The 21,317-nt window shown below is 46.0% G+C and overlaps 1 protein-coding gene across 5 annotated transcripts in view; it reads left to right on the forward strand.

Annotated features, from left to right (window-relative positions):
• Positions 1 to 21,317, forward strand: part of coasy (CoA synthase) — an 85,348-nt gene that overhangs the window by 36,622 nt on the left and 27,409 nt on the right. For 3 of the 5 annotated variants that reach the window (XM_072487718.1, XM_072487717.1, XM_072487719.1), the window contains exons 5-8: positions 3,869 to 4,058; positions 5,232 to 5,296; positions 10,740 to 10,824; positions 18,957 to 19,054. In XM_072487718.1, coding sequence (XP_072343819.1) covers positions 3,869 to 4,058; positions 5,232 to 5,296; positions 10,740 to 10,824; positions 18,957 to 19,054 — 438 coding nt within the window. The remainder of the gene's footprint in view (positions 1 to 3,868; positions 4,059 to 5,231; positions 5,297 to 10,739; positions 10,825 to 18,956; positions 19,055 to 21,317) is intronic. The other 2 variants (XR_011937541.1, XR_011937540.1) reach the window with 1 other exon arrangement.

The raw sequence follows: 21,317 nt of genomic DNA on the forward strand, positions 1-21,317 counted from the left end.
TGTACTGGAGTACAATGAAAAGTATTTTTCAGCGGTCAAGGGAAGGTACACAGTACGTGCACAGTAGACAAAAAGAATAATTGACAAATAGTGATTGGTTACAGTGCGGATAGGGCCAAACAAAGCAAATACATAAGCAAGAGAAGCAATAGTATCTTAAAATGAACAGATCAGTCCAAGGGAGAGTCATTGAGGAGTCTGGTAGCTGTGGGGAAGAAGCTGTTCCTATGTCTGGATGTGCGGGTCTTCAGACTTCTGTATCTTCGGCCTGATGGAAGGGTCTGGAGGAGGGCAAAGCCTGGGTGGGAGGGGTTTCTGACAATGTTGTCTGCCTTCCTGAGGCAGCGGGAGGTGTAGACAAAATCAATGTGAGGGTGGCAAGCTTGTGTGATGGGTTGGGCTGAATTCACTACACTGCAGCTTCTTGCGATCTTGGACCCAGCAGTTTCCACGCCAAGCTGTAATGCAGCCGGATAGGATGCTCTCTATAGCACATTTGTAGACGTTTGTGAGAGTCGATGCAGACATGCTGAATTTCTGTAGCTTCCGTTGGAAGTAGAGACGTTGTTGGGCTTTCTTGACTGTTGTATCAACGTGAGTGGACCAGGACAGACTGTTGGTGATGGTGACCCCCAGGAATTTAAAGCTATCGACCATCTCCACATCGGAGCCATTGATATAGACTGGGGTGGGGGGGGTGCAGTTGATTATAGACCTGGGGGCGGGGGGGGGGGTCGTCGTGCTACACTTCCTGAAGTCGATCAACAGTTCCTTGGTTTTGCCGACATTTAGAGAGAGGTTTTTTTCAGTACACCAGGCAACCAAGTGATCTATCTCCCTTCTGATTCGTCATTTGAGATATGACCCACCACAGTCATATCTTCCACAAGCTTATCGATCGAATTAGAGTTAAATCTTGCCACAGTCATGTATGTATAGGGAGTACAGTAGAGGACTGAGCACACATCCTTGCGGGGCCCCGGTGTTGAGGACTATTGTGGAGGAGATGCTGTTGCCTATCCTGACAGACCGCGGTCTGTTAGTGAGGAAGTGGTTTAAAGTGTGTCTTCAATGCCAGGAGCATCTGGAATAAGGTGGATGAACTTGCGGCATGGGTTGGTACCTGGGACTTCGATGTTGTGGCCATTTCGGAGACATGGATAGAGCAGGGACAGGAATGGTTGTTGCAGGTGCCGGGGTTTAGATATTTCAGTAAGCTCAGGGAAGGTGGTAAAAGAGGGGGAGGGGTGGCATTGTTAGTCAAAGACAGTATTATGGTGGCAGAAAGGACGTTTAATGAGGACTCGTCTACTGAGGTAGTATGGGCTGAGGTTAGAAACAGGAAAGGAGAGGTCACCCTGTTAGGGGTTTTCTTTAGGCCTCCAAAAAGTTCCAGAGATGTAGAGGAAAGTATTGCAAAGATGATTCTGGATAGGAGCGAAAGCAACAGGGTAGTTGTTATGGGGGACTTTAACTTTCCAAATATTGACTGGAAACGCTATAGTTCGAGTATTTTAGATGGGTCCGTTTTTGTCCAATGTGTGCAGGAAGGTTTCCTGACACAGTATGTAGATAGGCCAATGAGAGGCGAGGCCATATTGATTTGGTATTGGCTAATGAACCAGGACAGGTGTTAGAATTGGAGGTAGGTGAGCACTTCGGTGATAGTGACCACAATTTGATTACGTTTACTTTAGTGATGGAAAGGGATAGGTATATACCGCAGGGCAAGAGTTATATCTGGGGGAAAGGCAATTATGATGCGATGAGGCAAGACTTAGGATGCATCGGATGGAGAGGAAAACTGCAGGGGATGTGCACAATGGAAATGTGGAGCTTGTTCAAGGAACAGCTACTGCGTGTCCTTGATAAGTATGTACCTGTCAGGCAGGGAGGAAGTGGCCGAGAGAGGGAACTGTGGTTTACTAAAGCAGTCGAAACACTTGTCCAGAGGAAGAAGGAGGCTTATGTAAAGATGAGACATGAAGGTTCAGTTAGGGTGCTCGAGAGTTACAAGTTAGCTAGGAAGGACCTAAAGAGACAGCTAAGAAGAGCCAGGAGGGGACATGGGAAGACTTTAGCAGCTAGGATGAAGGATAACCCTAAAGCTTTCTATAGATATGTCAGGAATAAAAGAATGACTAGGGTTAGAGTAGGGCCAGTCAAGGACAGTAGTGGGAAGTTGTGCGTGGAGTCCGGGGAGATAGGAGAGGTGCTAAATGAATAGGTTTCATCAGTATTCACACAGGAAAAAGACAATGTTGTCGAGGAGAATACTGAGATTCAGGCTACTAGACTAGAAGGGCTTGAGGTTCATAAGGAGGAGGTATTAGCAATTCTGGAAAGTGTGAAAATAGATAAGTCACCTGGACCGGATGGGATTTATCCTAGGATTCTCTGGGAAGCTAGGGAGGAGGTTGCTGAGCCTTTGGCTTTGATCTTTAAGTCATCTTTGTCTACAGGAATGGTGCCAGAAGACTGGAGGATAGCAAATGTTGTCCCCTTGTTCAAGAAGGGGAGTAGAGACAACCCCGGTAACTATAGACCAGTGAGCCTTACTTCTGTTGTGGGCAAAGTCTTGGAAAGGTTTATAAGAGATAGGATTTATAATCATCTGGAAAGAAATAATTTGATTAGAGATAGTCAACATGGTTTTGTGAAAGGTAGGTCGTGCCTCACAAACCTTATTGAGTTTTTTGAGAAGGTGACCAAACAGGTGGATGAGGGTAAAGCAGTTGATGTGGTGTATATGGATTTCAGTAAAGCGTTTGATAAGGTTCCGCACGGTAGGCTACTGCAGAAAATACGGAAGCATGGGATTCAGGGTGATTTAGCAGTTTGGATCAGAAATTGGCTAGCTGGAAGAAGACAAAGGGTGGTGGTTGATGGGAAATGTTCAGACTGGAGTCCAGTTACTAGTGGTGTACCACAAGGATCTGTTTTGGAGCCACTGTTGTTTGTCATTTTTATAAATGACCTGGAGGAGGGCGTAGAAGGATGGGTGAGTAAATTTGCAGATGACACTAAAGAGATATAGCACTTTGGTTATAATGGCCTCTCAGAGGAAAGCAGCAACATCCAAATTCATTGGCTCTGCTGCACGGATAGGAGTAAGGAGTGAGAATGCAATATTTACAGGGGATTCAGTTGTAAGGGGAGTGGATACACATTTATGTGGCTGCAAACGAGACTCCCGGATGGTATGTTGCCTCTCTGGTGCACAGGCCAAGGATGTCTCAAACCAGCTCCGGTACATTCTGGAGGGAGAGAGTGAACAGACAGTGGTCACGGTATACGTTGGCACAAAGAAGGTACATGCGAAGTGTTGACATCTGCTTAGTTGGGATTATATCTTAAGAAGTTTGGACAAAGTAGGATGAGCTTTAACCTACTTTTCACCTATGTTATTAACATAGCATAGCCTGGGGGGGGGGGGGGGGGGGGGGGGTCACATAATGCGAGCCTGTGAGTTGCTCCTTTTCCACAGGTTCTGGCGCCGTGTGCTTATAATCTGTCATTTATCCTAATCGGCCGACGTTTATCTACTGTATCCTTGAATTACTATTTGCTGTTATGACCCTGGAAGATTTCGGGAACAGTATTAAAATCTGTTGATAAAAAGGGCCAGCCAGATTCAGCGGGGTGGAGCCATCCTTTCAGTATGACAGCCTGATCCTTGGGAGGTCTCGACCCCCACTCTTCGGGGTTCTCGCGGTAGTATTAAAAAGAATAGGAGAGTCTTGTGCTGATATTTGATAACGATGTGGAAGTCAATTTCACACGAGTTGACAAAATAATAAATTCATTTACAAATATGCTTTTGATGCACATTCAAACGCAACCTTAACTTGTAATGGCATGATTTCAGAATAATCCCAAAATTGCGCCAGTTCCTTACGTGATTGGATTGACTGGATGCATAGGCAGTGGGAAGACGTCAGTTGTGCAGTACCTGCAGAAAATGGGAGTTGCTACCATTGATGCTGACCAACTAGGACATGAGTCTTACAGACCAGGAAGAGCTGCTTACCAGAGGATTATTCAGAAATTTGGACAAGGTACGTTTAACTTTAAGAACTTTAAAAAAATTTGAGTACCCAATTTTTTTTTTTCAATTGGGTGGCAATTTAGCGTGGCCAATCCACCTCCCTACACATCTTTTTGGGTTGTGGGGGGGGGAGGGAAGACCCAGGCAGACATGGGAGAATGTGCAAACTCATGGACAGTGACCCGGAGTTGGGATCGAACCCGAGTCCTCGGTGCCGTGAGGCAGCAGTGCTAACCGTACTGCTTAAATTTTCAACTTTTTTAAGCAGATAAATTTCTGCAAAATATCAAGATAAACTACCTGTGCGACTTAATGATTCCACTTTACAACCATTATAAAGAGACAACCTTGCATCATTACGACAGTTACTATTAGACATTGTGGTACTCAGCATTTTATAAGGTTCCTCCTTAAGGTATTCTTGTGTCATGAATCATTTGTTATAAATGTAAATGGGACGCAAGCTACACAGGAAACAAGGACTCCTACATCAGACTCCTATTTATTGACTGCAGCTCAGCCTTCAACACCATAAACCCAGCCAAGCTCATATCAAAGCTCCAAAACTTAGGACTTGGCTCCTCCCTCTGTAACTGGATCCACAAGCTCACTTAGAGATCGGGGCACCCTTTCAAATTGGCGGCCCGATCTCTGAGTTCAGCTCCCCAGTGCTAAAGTGGAAAGCAGCTTATGGTCATCTGGGACTCTGGCGACTTTGCAAGTGTTCCTGGCTCTGCCAACTGAATTTAAAAGTGGATTTTGACCTGAGATGGGTGTTGTTTGAGTGGAGATAAAGATAGCAGTAAGGAGTTATTGTTTTATTGCATTGTTTAATTCGTAATTGTCTTTATGATATTAAAGTTAATTATTAAAGTAATAACGATTGTTGAAGTACAACATATCCCTATTTGTGTGTGGAGACACTCCTGGAGCGAGGTATCCTTTCCTCACAGTCTTACAAATTAAATGTAATGTTGGGGTTTCTGTCCGGTATCCTAGCGACTGTTGGGGTCTGCTCCACGGTCGTAATAACTGCAACCCCCATTTAGATATTCAGGTGTAATACTCTGCTAAATAAGTGGCAATTTGGTGAGGTGCCACTTATTAACTTTCCTTTACTTGCTGAATAAACAGCGACTCTGTAGTTATGTTACAATTACTATTCTCATGGTTTTTATTGTAGATATTTTACTCAAAGATGGAACAATTGATCGAAATGCTTTGGGAAATAGAGTTTTTGGAGATATCGTAAGTACATGATGTGGAATTTTCCAAAGCGTAATTGGTGTTCATTTTCAATTGGTACTGCTTTACCACTTTCTTATTAGAATTTCATAGCATTTACAGTGCAGAAGGAGGCCATTTGGCCCATCGAGTCTGCACCGGCTCTTGGAAAGAGCACCCTACCCAAGATCCACGCCTCCACCCTATCCCCATAACCCAGTAACCTCACCCAACACGAAGGGCAATTTTGGACACTAAGGGCAATTTAGCATGGCCAATCCACTTAACCTGCACATCTTTGGACTGTGGGAGGAAACCGGAGCACCCGGAGGAAACCCACGCACACACGGGGAGAATGTGCAGACTCCGCACAGACAGTGATCCAAGCCGGGAATCGAACCTGGGACCGTGGAGCTGTGAAGCAATTGTGCTAACCACAATGCTATTGTGCTGCCCAAATTATTATTAGATCAGTCTGAAGAATCTTGTGCCGAATAATTCTGCAAGGGTTAGGGTAGCATAACTCCTGCCAGAATGGAGGCAGAGGATTGAATGTTATGTTAACATTGGCTCAAGTGACCATTGTTTTGAGAGTCTGATTTTCATGCAAGAATCTTAATTTCTTTGTACTTTCTATTCTTTGTTGCTATCATATATGCAAATTAGGCACTTTAAACGTCAAGGTGTTTTAGTTTTGTGAAATTTGAAGCATCTTTCCCAACATTAATAATACTGTACGGAATCACTAAATATTTATTTATTTTTAAAAAAAATTAAGAGTACCCAATTATTTTCTTCCAATTAAGGGGCAATTTAGCATGGCCAATTCACCTACCCTGCACATCGTTGTGGGGGTGAGACCCACGCAGACATGGGGAGAATGTGCAAACTCCACACGGACAGTGACCCAGGGCCGGGATCGAACCCAGGCTCTTGGCGCCGTAAGCAGCAGTGCTAACCACTGAGGCACTGTTCCACCCTTGATCACGAAATATTGATGATTACATATTTAGATTTGCAACTTGGTAAATTTTGTGGTGATGAAACACTTTGGAACATAAATGGTCAGTTTCTCATACCACTAACAGTTTTCTCTCTCTTCAGGTACTGACCCCCTTTCCATCACGTCTGCCCTATCCTTAAAAAATAACCCTTGTCCCCCAAAGAACAAAGAAATGTACAGCACAGGAACAGGCCCTTTGGCCCTCCAAGCCCGTGCCGACCATGCTGCCCGACTAAACTACAATCTTCTACACTTCCTGGGTCCGTATCCCGCTATTCCCATCCTATTCATGTATTTGTCCAGATGCCCCTTAAATGTCACTATCGTCCCTGCTTCCACCACCTCCTCCGGCAGCGAGTTCCAGGCACCCACTACCCTCTGTAAAAAAAGTTGCCTCGTACATCTCCTCTAAACCTTGCTCCTCGCACCTTAAACCTATGCCCCCTAATAATTGACCCCTCTACCCTGGGAAAAAGCCTCTGACTATCCACTCTGTCTATGCCCCTCATAATTCTGTAGACCTCTATCAGGTCGCCCCTCAACCTCCGTCGTTCCAGTGAGAACAAACCGAGTTTATTCAACCTCTCCTCATAGCTAATGCCCTCCATACCAGGCAACATCCTGGTAAATCTCTTCTGCACCCTCTGTAAAGCCTCCACATCCTTCTGACAGTGTGGCGACCAGAATTGAACACTATACTCCCAAGTGTGGCCTAACTAAGGTTCAATACAGCTGCAACATGACGTCCCAATTTTTATACTCAATGCCCCGGCCAATGAAGGCAAGCATGCCATATGCCTTCTTGACTACCTTCTCCACCTGTGTTGCCCCTTTCAGTGACCTGTGGATCTGTACACCAAGAACTCTCTGACTGTCAATACTCTTGAGGGTTCTACCATTCACTGTATATTCTCTACCTGTATTAGACCTTCCAAAATGCATTACCTCACATTTGTTCGGATTAATCTCCATCTGCCATCTCTCCGCCCAAGTCTCCAAACGATCTAAATCCTGCTGTATCCTCTGACAGTCCTCATCGCTATCTGCAATTCCACCAACCTTTGTGTTGTCCACAAACTTACGAGTCAGACCAGTTACATTTTCCTCCAGATCATTTATATATATATTACGAACAGCAAAGGTCCCAGCACTGATCCCTGTGGAACACCACTATCACAGCCCTCCAATCATTCCAGTGCTACTCTCTGTCTTCTATGACCTAGCCAGTTCTGTATCCACCTTGCCAGCTCACTTCTGATCCCATGTGACTTCATCTTTTGTACAAGTCTGCCATGAGGGACCTTGTCAGAGGCCTTACTTAAGTCCATATAGACAACATCCACTGCCCTACCTGCATCAATCATTTTTGTGACCTCCTCGAAAAACTAACAAGTTAGCGAGAGACTATCTCTCCTTCACAAAACCATGCCTCTCGCTAATACGACCACTTGCTTCCAAATGGGAGTAGATCATGTTTCGAAGAATTCTCTCCAGTAATTTCTCCAGCACTGACGTAAGGCTCACCGGCCTGTAGTTCGCTGGATTATCCTTGCTACCCTTCTTAAACAAAGGAACAACATTGGCTATTCTCCAGTCCTCCGGGACATCACCTGAAGGCAGTGAGGATCCAAAGATTTCTGTCAAGGCCTCAGCAATTTCCGCTCTTGCCTCCTTCAATATTCTGGGGTAGATCCCATCAGGCCCTGGGGACTTATCCACTGTAATATTTTTCAAGACGCCCAACACCTCGTCTTTTTGGATCTCAATGTGACCCAGGCTATCTACAAACCCTTCTCCAGACTCAACATCCATCAATTCTTTCTCTTTGGATTTTCCTTAACCCTATTTGCCAATGACTTTTCGTGACCCCCTTCTAGCCCTCCTGACTCCTTGCTTAAGTTCCTTCCTACTTTCCTTATATTCCACACAGGCTTTGTCTGTTCCCAGCCTTTTAGCCCTGACAAATGCCTCCTTTTTCTTTTTGACGAGGCCTACAATATCACTCGTTATCCAAGGTTCCCGAAATTTGCCGTATTTATCCTTCTTCCTCACAGGAACATGCCGGTCCTGAATTCCTTTCAACTGACACTTGAAAGTGTTGATGGTGGAGGATTCAGCAATGATAATGTCATTGAATGTCACGGGGAGATGGTCATTAAATGGCACTTGTATTGTGATTGTTACTTGTCACTTATCAGCTGAAGTTTGAATGTTGTTCAGGTCTTGCTGCATAAGAATATGGAGTGCTTCTGTGGAGTCCAAAAAAGTATTAAACACTGTGCAATCATCAGTGATCATCTTCCACTTTTAGCCTTATCATGGAGAGAAGGTCATTTATGAAGGAGCTGGAGATACAACCCTACCTTGTAGAATTGCTGCAGTAATGTCCTGGGCTCAGGTGATTCGGTTCCAATAACCAGAACTATCTCCGTTTGTGGTGTATATAAACTCCAAACAGCTGAAAGTTTCCCCTTATTCCCACTGACCTCAAATTCTGCGAGGGCTCCTTGATGCCACATTCTGCTTTTGACGTCAAGGCACTTTCACCATTTAAGAATGGTGAGCGATTGGTGCTTGGCATCCTGAGAGTCAGCACCTAATGTGCAGCCGCCAACCCTCAAACTCCCATTCAAACTGCCATTCAACGCTGATTTGATTATTGAGTGGCAGTGGGCGGGGCTTCCATCCGCCCTTGGAAGGGAGTTCAGCTTTTGCGAGGTGTTGGCCAATCTGATTGACCAGAAGTGGTACTGCAACCGCTGTGCCTGAGACTAAGTCCTGAGCGGGAGGGCAGGGGGAAGCCTGGTGTGGAGGGGGTGGCCTCAGGCCAAATGGGGAGTGGGTCCCAGAGCTCCAATGTCCAAGGTGGGAGGGCACCCCAACTCTGAGGGGCCTTCAGAGTGAGGCCATCCCCCCCTTTCTGCTCCAAATGGGGAAAGGTGTAACTGTCACTTTCCCACCATATCCACATTCATTCCGGCCAGCCTTCAAATTGAGACTGGGTCATATGAGGGCCGGAAATGGCCACTAAGTGGTCATTTAAAGGTCTTAATAGGTGAATGGGCAGGTTTCCCACCTGAGGCCCTGCCCGCCCAAAGGTGAAATGATGGTAATGATTTAATAGCCGATAAAAGCCAGGAGACCCCGCTCCCGGGACCTACCCAGCTCCCGGGATCTACCCCACTTCCAGGATCTACCCGGTTCCCGGGATCTACCCGGCTCCGAAGGCCTCTAGAGATCAAGCGCGATCTCGCGAGACGTTGCGATGTAAATCCCACCCATTGTGGGCGGGGCCACCTTTTGGCAAATCTGCATATTCGAGCGAGACAGTTAGTCTCACTCTAATGTGCAGATTCCCGGGGTACCCGAGGCGTGGGGTCATCTCTCTCGCCTCAGAGACCTGGGAAGACCGCCGTTCAGTACTGGTCTCCACAAATGGGAACCAGACAGGACGGCACTTGTGGACGTCTGTCATGGGACAGGAGGCCCCCAATGTGCATGCCCTCGGGGAAGGATGGTATCCTGGCACTGCCAAGGTGCCCAGGTGGCACTGCCAAGGTGCCCAGGTGACACTGCCAGTTTGTCAGATTGGCACTGTCAAGGTGCCAAGCTGGCATTTTCGCAGAGTGGCAAACAGGCCAGGGGTGCCTGCCCGGGTGTTGGGGGAGTGCGGGGGGGCTGGTGAGCCCTCCCACAGTGTGCTGGAGCTTGGGAGGGAAGGATCGAGGTTTTCTCCGGAGGCTGCAGAGATCGGAACGCCCTTTAAAAATGTGTCCCGATCTCTCGGTGCTCTGAGAACCTCCGGCCGTGTAGCTCCTCGGTGCACAAAATGGGGCTAAGTGCGGCCCCGGCTGCGCGTTCCCTGCTGAGGCCCCTTATCTAACATTTGCGTTTCTCGGCACTGCAAACTTGATTAATAAGGGACATGGGGTTATGGGGAGAAGGCAGGAAAATGGGGGTGAGAAAAATATCAGCCATGATTGAATGGCGGGGCAGACTCAATGGGCCGAGCGGCCTAATTCTGCTCTTATGTCTTATGGTCTTAAACGCGCTAACTATGGGACTCTGTTCCCATTTTGTTAAATCGTGCCCAATGTCTGGGTTTGGGTGGGCGGATTCTCAGGGGGAATCCCAGCCATTCAATTTTACTGTGCGCCATCCTCCCCATCCCAACCCACGTTGGGGCGACGTAAAATTCTGCCCCTTGAGTTCAACTCTTTTGACCCTGATTGGAGCAAGGCTGTAATGAAGTTTGGGGCCAAGTGACTCTGGCAGAACCCAAACTGAGCATTGGTGAACACGTTATTATTGTGTAAGTGCAACATGGTGTCAACAACACCTTCCACCATCTCTTATGGTATTGCTGTTGATGACTTTTCAACTACTTGAACCACGTGCTTTTTAGCAGAAGTGCCACAATTCCTGGAAAAAGTGTACTTTTATAGTATCTACTTTCTGTTTAAGGAAGAACTCAAAAGTCTAACGGACATTGTCTGGCCGGAGACCGCCATTCTTGTGAAGCGAAAAATCGCTGATGCTGCTGCAGAAGGTCAGTGCCAAGGATCTAACATCACAATGCCATGTTGATATGTAAAATAGCTTGAATTGAATTTGTACTTCTTGCTCTTCAAAATGCCCTTTGTGGTCACAATGTACTTTGTGTAATCAAAGCTTCAGTTCATGTAGAAGAGATGTTGACTTCTGTCTTCTGTTATAATTCATGTATTGAATGTGAACCAAGTTGTGTCCTGCAGGATGTCTGAATAACTGTCCTTACTGCAGATGCTGGAATCTGAAACAAAAACAGAAAATGCTGGACAATCTCAGCAGGTCCGACAGCATTTGTGAAGAGAGAAGGGAGCTAAGGTTTTGAGTCTGAATGACTCTTTGTAACAAACCGTATACAATTACCCCTTAACACAACTGTACAATTTCCCATTCAACAACAAGAAAGAAACATCCAGCTCTTAACCAGCTTACAATCAGCAGGACATAGAGTAATGTCATATGAGGAACGGTTGAGGACTCTGGGTCTGTACTCATTGGAGTTTAGAAGGATGAGGGAGGACCTTATTGAAACTTACAGGATACTGCAAAGCCTGGATAGAGTGGATGTGGAGAGAATGTTTCCACTTGTAGGAAAAAGTAGAACCAGAGGACACAACCTCAGACTAAAGGGGCGATCCTTTAAAACAGAGATGAGGAATTTCTTCAGTCAGAGGGTGGTGAATCTGTTAAATGCCTGAATTTGCCGCAGAAGGCTGTGGAGGCCAAATCACTGAGTGTCTTTAAGACAGAGATAGATAGGTTCTTGATTAATAAGGGGATCAGGGGTAATGGGGAGAGGGCAGGAGAATGGGGATGAGAAAAATATCAGTCATGATTGAATGGTGGAGCAGATTCGATGGGCCGAGTGGCCTAGTTTTGCTCCTTATGGGTAATACTTGCTTTATAAGACAGATTTGGCTCCAGTTGGAATGCCTTCAGACTGAATGTCTTCAATTAGCTGCTTCAGCTTGGTGTTTTCAGCCTCTTCCTTGTTTTCAGACAAGACTGCTCTGCTTTAAAATATTATTACTCTTTTTTTAACGATCCTACTTGGGAAGAATTGTGGACTCGGAGTCAGGCAGATCAGAACTCAGCTCCTCTCTCTCTCAAAGCTTCTCTAAACTCACCGTCTCTCTGAGCGCCACCCAGCAATTACCTCACCTCGCCAAGCATAAAAAGTAAATGATCTCTGCAGGCACATTAACTCCCCGGAGACTTCCCCAGGCAAACCACTATGCTTTAGCCCAAGCTCTGAAACACATTCCTTATCAATTTCACCTGCTGTTTCCTGAAAGCAAACAAAAAATCCTTTTTAAACAAACACATTCTAACCCCCAGGTTTTTAACCCTTAAATTTATATTCCAATCTATAATCCAATTTTTCTAATATCTTCCAATCATCACATTATTGGCAAGGCACTGGAATCAATAATTAAGAGTAAATAGCTAATCATTTAGGAAAGCTGAATATAATCAAACCAGCCAACATGCTTTTATGAAAGGCAAATCATGTTTGACAAGTTTCCCAGAATTCTTTGAGGATGTAACAGGGAAAGTCGACAGAGGAAACCTGCAGATGTAATGTATTTAGATTTCCAAAAGGCATTTAACAAGGTGCTGGATAAGAAGCTGGTGTATAAAGTAAAGCCCATGGAATGGAGGAAGTGTGTTAGCATGGATTGAAAATTTCCCTGGATTCCATGTGATCTAACCTTACAGAGCAGCCTATGATGTGGAACATTATCAAAGGCCTTACTGAAGTCCATATAGACTACGTTGATGCTCGATCAATAACTCCTGAGACGAAATTGGAGACAATTGAAGGCTTTATTGCACTAGATGTTTCCCCCAGCAGCGCAGGTACAGAATGCAGCTGCTGGGAAGACACAGGCTCTTATACTCCGCCTTACTGGGCGGAACCAGCAGGCAGGCTTCAATGAAAATAGCAGTCTCGGGTACCTCCCACACCAGTGGTCTTACAGCATTATTCAGGGTATTGTAATACCCCTAATACCGACTACCACATGCGTCTACCCCCCTGCTCTCATCAATCTTCCTGGTCACGTCATCGAAGAACTCTTAACAAATTTGTCTGGCATGATCTCCCATGCACAAAGCCGTGCTGACTACTTCTAATCAAACCCTGTCTTTCCAAATGCCTGCATATCTTATCCCTCAGAATCCCCTCCAAGTACCTTATCCACCATAGATGTTAGGCTTACTGGTCTATAATTCCCAGGTTTTTCTTTGCAGCCCTTCTTAAATAAGGCACAACATTTGGTACCCTCAAGTCTTCTGGTACCTCACCCGTGGCTAACGATGATGTAAATATCTCAGCCAGGGCTCAGCAATTTCTTCTCTAGCCTCACGCAATGTTCTTGGATATACCTGGTCAGGGCCAGGAGATTTATCCACCTTCATACATTTTAATACGTCCATCACCTCCTCTACTGTAATGCAAACTGTCCCAGATAACCTTCCCAGATTCCCAAGTCTTCATGTCTTTCTCCACGGTAAACACATAGGAGAAATATTCATTGAGAACCTCGCCTGTCTCCTTCGGTTCCACACATGTTTGTCCACTTTGGCCCTTGAGGGGTCCTATTCTCTCTCTATTCATTCTTTTTCCTTTAATATACTTAAAGAATCACTTTGGATTCACCTTAATCCTCAACTAAAGCTACCTCATGCTCCCTTTTTGCCCTCCTAATTTCTTTCTTGTATCCCCTGTAAACCTCTAGGGAATCCCTTGATTACAGCTGCTTGTACCTGAGCTATGCCTCCTTTTTCCTGGCCAAAACCTCAATATGTTTTGCCATCCAGGGTTCCCTACTCCTGCCAGCCTTGCCCTTCACCCTAACAGGAACATATAGACCCTGAACTCCAGCTATTTCAACTTTAAAGGCCTCCCACTTGCTGGAGGTCCCTTTGCCCTCAAACAAGCTACTCCAATCAATCCTTGCAAGCTCCTGTCTAATTCCATCAAAATTCACCTTGTCCCAATTTGGAACTTGTACCTGTGGACCAGTTTTGTCCCTTTCCATAACTATCTTAAAATTAATAGAACTATGGCCACTGGGAGCGGCACGGTGGCACAGTGGTTAGCACTGCTGCCTCACGGCGCCGAGGATCCGGGTTTGATCCCGGTCCTGGGTCACTGTCTGTGTGGTGTTTGTACATTCTCCCCGTGTCTGCGTGGGTCTCATCCCCACAACCTAAAGATGTGCAGGGTAGCTGAATTGGCCACACAAAATTGCCCCTTAATTGGAAAAAATTAATTGGGTACTCTAAATTTATTTTAAAAAAACTATGGTCACTGGTCCCAAAATGGTCCCTCACCGTCACCTCAGTCACTTGCCCTGCCCTATTTCCCAAGAGTAGGTTAAGATTTGCCCTCTCCCGAGTAGGACCCTCCACATACTGCCTGAGGAAACTTTCCTGAACACACTTCACAAATTCTACCCCATCTAAGCCCTTAACACAATGGCAGTCCCAGTCTGTGTTAGGAAAATTAAAATCCCCTATTGTGACAACCCTGTTATTCCTGCACGTCTTCCCAATCTCCATGCATATTTGTTCTTCTAATTCCCGGTGACTATTTGGGGGCCTATAGTACAACCCCAATAAGGTCATCATTCCCTTCTTATTTCTTAGTTCCGCCACAAAGCCTCGCTGGATGATCCCTCGGTTATTTCATCTCTGATTACTGCCGTAATGCTCCCCTTAATCAAAAATACAACTTCCCCTCCTCTCTTTCCTTCACCTCTGTCCCACCTAAAGCACTTGTACCCTGGAACATTAAGCTGCCAGTCCTGTCCTCCCGTAGCCATGTTTGAATTCTGGTTATAATATCCCAGTTCCATGTACCTATCCATGCCCTGAGTTCATCAGCCTTACCTGTCAGCCCTCTCGCATTGAAAGAGATGCAATTTAATCCACCAGGTTTTCCCCGCTCCCTGCCATGCTCCTGCCTATCATAGCTTGATGTTGCCGAGCACTGCATCTCCTTTCAGCCCCTCATTCGCTTCCCTGCTGCTGAGGACCCCCCCCGCCAATCTAGTTCAAACCGTCCCTTGTGGCACGAGATATCTGCCGCCGAGTACCAGCGCCCTAACTAAAAGCCAACAATCAGTGTTAGCATCCAATAGGTTCTGTTTAATGGATGTAAATACACAGTGCTTTAAACTAATAAGATGAAACGTGCTTGATGGTGACCTGTTAATTATATTAAATTGTGCATAAGGATGAGTCAGCCAGCACAGGCTGTCTGCTGTGTTAGAGGGGAGTCCTGCAGTGCGCAATAAACATTCTCGACCTAAGCATCCTGGTATCCGGGTGGGATTCTCTAGCCTCCCAGCCATGTGTTTTTGCCGGTGAGAGGCAGCGCGTATTCGCTGGGAAACCCGCAAGCGGGCAGGTGCAGAGAATCCCGCCACCAGCGAACAGACAGAGAATTCCGGCCTCTCTGACTCCTACACAACCAGACCTGGGAGTTAGCAAACAATCAGGAAGGATGCTACTGGCCAACACAAGTAGGAGCTTTCACATTTATAGTAGAAATCTAGTGCTAGGAATCAGATAGTTAACAGTAACTTTAAAAAAAAAATTTAACTTTTAATTTTAATTTACTAATTAATTGACACAATGTCAGTTAGAGGGGTGCAGTGCTCTGACTGTGAGATGTGGCAGGTCCGGGAGGCTTCCAGCGTCCCGGATGGCTTCTTCTGCAGAAAGTGCACCCAACTGGAGCTCCTCACAGACCGCATGGTTCGGTTGGAGCAGCAGTTGGATGCACTTAGGAGCATGCAGGTGGCGGAAAGCATCATAGATCGCAGTATTATAAATGTGGTCACACCCAAGGTGCAGGCAGAGAAATGGGTGACCACCAGAAAGGGCAGGCAGTCAGTGCAGGTATCCCCTGTGGTTGTCCCCCTCTCGAACAGGCTTACTGTCGGGGGAGATAGCCTATCAGGGGAAAACAGCAGCAGCCAGAGCAGTGGCACCACGGCTGGCTCTGATGTTCAGAAGGGAGGGTCAAAGCGCAGAAGAGCAATAGTAATAGGGGACTCTATAGTCAGGGGCACAGATAGGTGCTTCTGTGGACGTGAAAGAGACTCCAGGATGGTATGTTGCCTCCCTGGTGCCAGGGTCCAGGATGTCTCTGAACGGGTAGAGGGCATCCTGAAGGGAGAGGGCAAACAGGCAGAGGTCGTTGTACATATTGGTATTAACGACATAGGCAGGAAGGGGCATGAGGTCTTGCAGCAGGAGTTCAGGGAGCTAGGCAGAATGTTAAAAGACAGGACCTCTAGGGTTGTAATCTCGGGATTACTCCCTGTGCCACGTGCCAGTGAGGCTTGAAATAGGAAGATAGAGCAGCTAAACACGTGGCTAAACAGCCGGTGTAGGAGGGAGGGTTTCCATTATCTGGACCACTGGGAGCTCTTCCGGGGCAGATGTGACCTATATAAGAAGGACGGGTTGCATCTAAACTGGAGAGGCATAAATATCCTGGCCGCGAGGTTTGCTAGTGTCACACGGGGGGGTTGGCACAGGAGCAATAGGTCAGAAGGTGAGAGCATTGAGGGAGAACTAGGGATTAGGGACAGTGTGGCTCTGAGGCAGAGCAGACAGGGAGAAGTTGCTGAACAAAGCGGGTCTGGTGGCCTGAAGTGCATATGTTTTAATGCAAGAAGTATTACGGGTAAGGCAGATGAACTTAGAGCTTGGATTAGTACTTGGAACTATGATGTTGTTGCCATTACAGAGACCTGGTTGAGGGAAGGGCAGGATTGGCAGCTAAACGTTCCAGGATTTAGATGTTTCAGGCGGGATAGAGGGGGATGTAAAAGGGGAGGCGGAGTTGCGCTACTGGTTCGGGAGAATATCACAGCTGTACTACGGGAGGACACCTCAGAGGGCAGTGAGGCTATATGGGTAGAGATCAGGAATAAGAAGGGTGCAGTCACAATGTTGGGGGTTTACTACAGGCCTCCCAACAGCCAGCGGGAGATAGAGGAGCAGATAGGTAGACAGATTTTGGAAAAGAGTAAAAACAACAGGGTTGTGGTGATGGGAGACTTCAACTTCCCCAATATTGACTGGGACTCACTTAGTGCCAGGGGCTTAGACGGGGCAGAGTTTGTCAGGAGCATGCAGGAGGGCTTCTTAAAACAATATGTAGACAGTCCAACTAGGGAAGGGGCGGTACTGGATCTGGTATTGGGGAATGAGCCCGGCCAGGTGGTAGAAGTTTCAGTAGGGGAGCATTTCGGGAACAGTGACCACAATTCAGTAAGTTTTAAAGTGCTGGTGGACAAGGATAAGAGTAGTCCCAGGATGAATGTGCTAAATTGGGGGAAGGCTAATTATAACAATATTAGGTGGGAACTGAAGAACATAGATTGGGGGCGGATGTTTGAGGGAAATCAACATCTGACATGTGGGAGGCTTTCAAGTGTCAGTTGAAAGGAATTCAGGACCGGCATGTTCCTGTGAGGAAGAAGGATAAATACGGCAATTTTTGGGAACCTTGGATAACGAGAGATATTGTAGGCCTCGTCAAAAAGAAAAAGGAGGCATTTGTCAGGGCTAAAAGGCTGGGAACAGACAAAGCCTGAATGGAATATAAGGAAAGTAGGAAGGAACTTAAGCAAGGAGTCAGGAGGGCTAGAAGGGGTCATGAAAAGTCATTGGCAAATAGGGTTAAGGAAAATCCAAAGAGAAAGAATTGATGGATGTAACTGGTCTGATTAGTAAGTTAGCAGACGACTCAAAGGTTGGTGGAATTGCGGATAGCAATGAGGACTGTCAGAGGATAAAGCAGGATTTAGATCGTTTGGAGACTTGGGCGGAGAGATGGCAGATGGAGTTTAATCCGGACAAATGTGAGGTAATGCATTTTGGAAGGTCTAATGCAGGTCGGGAATATACAGTGAATGGTAGAACCCTCAAGAGTATTGAAAGTCAAAGAGATCTAGGAGTACAGGTCCACAGGTCACTGAAAAGGGCAACACAGGTGGAGAAGGTAGTCAAGAAGGCATACGGCATGCTTGCCTTCATTGGCCGGGGCATTGAGTATAAGAATTGGCAAGTCATGTTGCAGCTGCATAGAACCTTAGTTAGGCCACACTTGGAGTATAGTGTTCAATTCTGGTCGCCACACTACCAGAAGGATGTGGAGGCTTTAGAGAGGGTGCAGAAGAGATTTACCAGAATGTTGCCTGGTATGGAGGGCATTAGCTATGAGGAGCGGTTGAATAAACTCGGTTTGTTCTCACTGGAACGAAGGAGGTTGAGGGGAGACCTGATAGAGGCCTACAAAATTATGAGGGGCATAGACAGTGTGGATAGTCAGAGGCTTTTCCCCAGGGTAGAGGGGTCAATTACTAGGGGGCATAGGTTTAAGGTGCGAGGGGCAAGGTTTAGAGGAGATGTACGAGGCAAGTTTTTTACGCATAGGGTAGTGTGTGCCTGGAACTCACTACCGGAGGAGGTGGTGGAAGCATGGACGATAGTGACATTTAAGGGGCATCTTGACAAATACATGAATAGGATGGGAATAGAGGGATACGGACCCAGGAAGTGTAGAAGATTGTAGTTTAGTCGGGCAGCATGGTCGGCGCAGGCTTGGAGGGCCGAAGGGCCTGTTCCTGTGCTGTACATTTCTTTGTTCTTTTTGTTCTTTGAGCCGCTCTTTTCTGCTCTGCAAATAAATACATCCTGTGATCTTTTGGTGCGACATATTTTAAGACTATAAAATCCCTCCATCATCACCTATTCACCTTTGGATAGTATCGATTTTCTTCCCCAGTGGGTAAAAAGAACTGTCAGCATTGTTAAATCAATCTAACTCTTGTCACAAAATGTAGATTAAAATGATTGCATGTGATGTGTTAAAACATTGGGCAGAATCTTACGGTCCCTCCCACAGGTTGAATTTTCCGTTTCTGTCAAAATCAATGGATTTTTGAATGGTTTATTGCATCTTACACTCCACCGTGACGAGGCTGTAAAATTTCATCTAGTGTCTATTGAAATACTCGGTATCACACCATGGGAACTGTAATAACTTTACTGTGTACACCACCTAAGTCTGAATTTCTTAAAATGCTACTTTGTCTTTCTTGTCAGGTAAGACTGTATGTGTGGTGGATGCAGCAGTCCTGCTGGAAGCTGGCTGGATTGATATGGTTCATGAGGTTTGGGTGGCTATTATGCCAGAAGAGGAGGTGGGTTCTATGTATTTGCATATAGCCATCACTGATTACAAAACCTCTCTCCTAATAACTGACACTCCAATTATTTAACATGGTTTGATGTTCCCAATGTTGTGCACTGGATAATTTCATTAGTCCTTATTAAATGCGCACAGCTTTGATATTGAAGTTCATGGTGATTTTTTAAATATATAAATCCCTGGGATGTGGATGTCGCTGGCTATGCCGGCATTTATTGTGCTGCTATCGATGATCTTTTGAACTGTCCTGTTTTTGCTTTTTTTCCTTTCATGCCAGGTTACGAGACGAGAAGGGCTTGAGCTCATCAGGAGGAGGTGTTAACAATTCTGGAAAGGGTGAAAATAGATAAGTCCCCTGGGCCGGATGGGATTTATCCTAGGATTCTCTGGGAAGCTAGGGAGGAGATTGCTGAGCCTTTGGCTTTGATCTTTAAGTCACCTTTGTCAACAGGAATAGTGCGAGAAGACTGGAGGATAGCAATGTTGTCCCCTTGTCCAAGAAGGGGAGTAGAGACAACCCCGGTAACTATAGACCAGTGAGCCTTACTTCTGTTGTGGGCAAAATCTTGGAAAGGTTTATAAGAGATAGGGTGTATAATCATCTGGAAAGGAATAATTTGATTGGACATAGTCAACACGGTTTTGTGAAGGGTAGGTCGTGCCTCACAACGTTATTGAGTTCTTTGAGAAGGTGACTAAACAGGTGGATGAGGGTAAAGCAGTTGATGTGGTGTATATGGATTTCAGTAAAGCGTTTGATGAGGTTCCCCACGGTAGACTACTGCAGAAAATACGGAGGCATGGGATTCAGGGTGATTTAGCAGTTTGGATCAGAAATTGGCTAGCTGGAAGAAGACAAAGGGTGGTGGTTGATGGGAAGTGTTCAGACTGGAGTCCAATTACTAGTGGTGTACCACGAGGATCTGTTTTGGGGCCACTGCTGTTTGTCATTTTTATAAATGACCTGGAGGAGGGCGTAGAAGGATGGGTGAGTAAATTTGCAGATGACACTAAAGTCGGTGGAGTTGTGGACAGTGCGGAAGGATGTTACAAGTTACAGAGGGACATAGATAAGCTGCAGTGCTTGGCTGAGAGGTGGCAAATGGAGTTTAATGCAGAAAAGTGTGAGGTGATTCATTTTGGAAGGAATAACAGGAAGACAGAGTACTGGGCTAATGGTAAGATTCTTGGCAGTGTGGATGAGCAGAGAGATCTCGGTGTCCATGTACATAGATCCCTGAAAGTTGCCACCCAGGTTGAGAGGGTTGTTAAGAAGGCGTACGGTGTGTTAGCTTTTATTGGTAGAGGGATTGAGTTTCGGAGCCATGAGGTCATGTTGCAGCTGTACAAAACTCTGGTGCGGCCGCATTTGGAGTATTGCGTGCAATTCTGGTTGTGCATTATAGGAAGGATGTGGAAGCATTGGAATGGGTGCAGAGGAGATTTACCAGAATGTTGCCTGGTATGGAGGGAAGATCTTATGAGGAAAGGCTGAGGGACTTGAGGCTGTTTTCGTTAGAGAGAAGAAGGTTAAGAGGTGACTTAATTGGGGCATACACGATGATCAGAGGATTAGATAGGGTGGACAGTGAGAGCCTTTTTCCTCGGATGGTGATGTCTAGCACGAGGGGACATAGCTTTAAATTGAGGGGAGATAGATATAGGACAGATTTTAGAGGTAGGTTCTTTACTTCGAGAGTAGTAAGGGCGTGGAATGCCCTGCCTGCATCAGGAGTGGACTCGCCAACACTAAGGGTATTCAAATGGTCATTGGATAGACATATGGACGATAAGGGAATAGTGTAGATGGGCTTTAGAGTGGTTTCACAGGTCGGCGCAACATCGAGGGCCGAAGGGCCTGTACTGCGCTGTAATGTTCTATGTTCTATGTTGTAGGTCGAGGGTGAAAGTTGAACTCTGAACCACTCTAGATTCGGTCAAAATTACTCAGGAAATGTATTCAATATTCTTTTTTATAGTTTGTACGCTTTGTATTAATATGTGCAAATAATCATGTGATTCATTTACATGAACTTACCTTGCAAATTGATTGCAATTTCAATCCGTCCTAAATGAGCTGATTTTACTGCAGCAGTCACAGGCACACTGCATTCGGTTTATAGATATTGAATTATCGGTCAAAGTCTGAGACCTGGTACAGTGTTGTCAGGTCACCGAGATCGACAGCACAGAAAAGGCCCTTCGGCCCATTGCGTCTGCACCCGTCTAAAATAACTACCTAACTATCCTAATCC

Source organism: Scyliorhinus torazame, chromosome 21 (genome assembly GCF_047496885.1).
Source record: "Scyliorhinus torazame isolate Kashiwa2021f chromosome 21, sScyTor2.1, whole genome shotgun sequence".
Classification (NCBI taxonomy): Eukaryota; Metazoa; Chordata; class Chondrichthyes; order Carcharhiniformes; family Scyliorhinidae; genus Scyliorhinus; species Scyliorhinus torazame.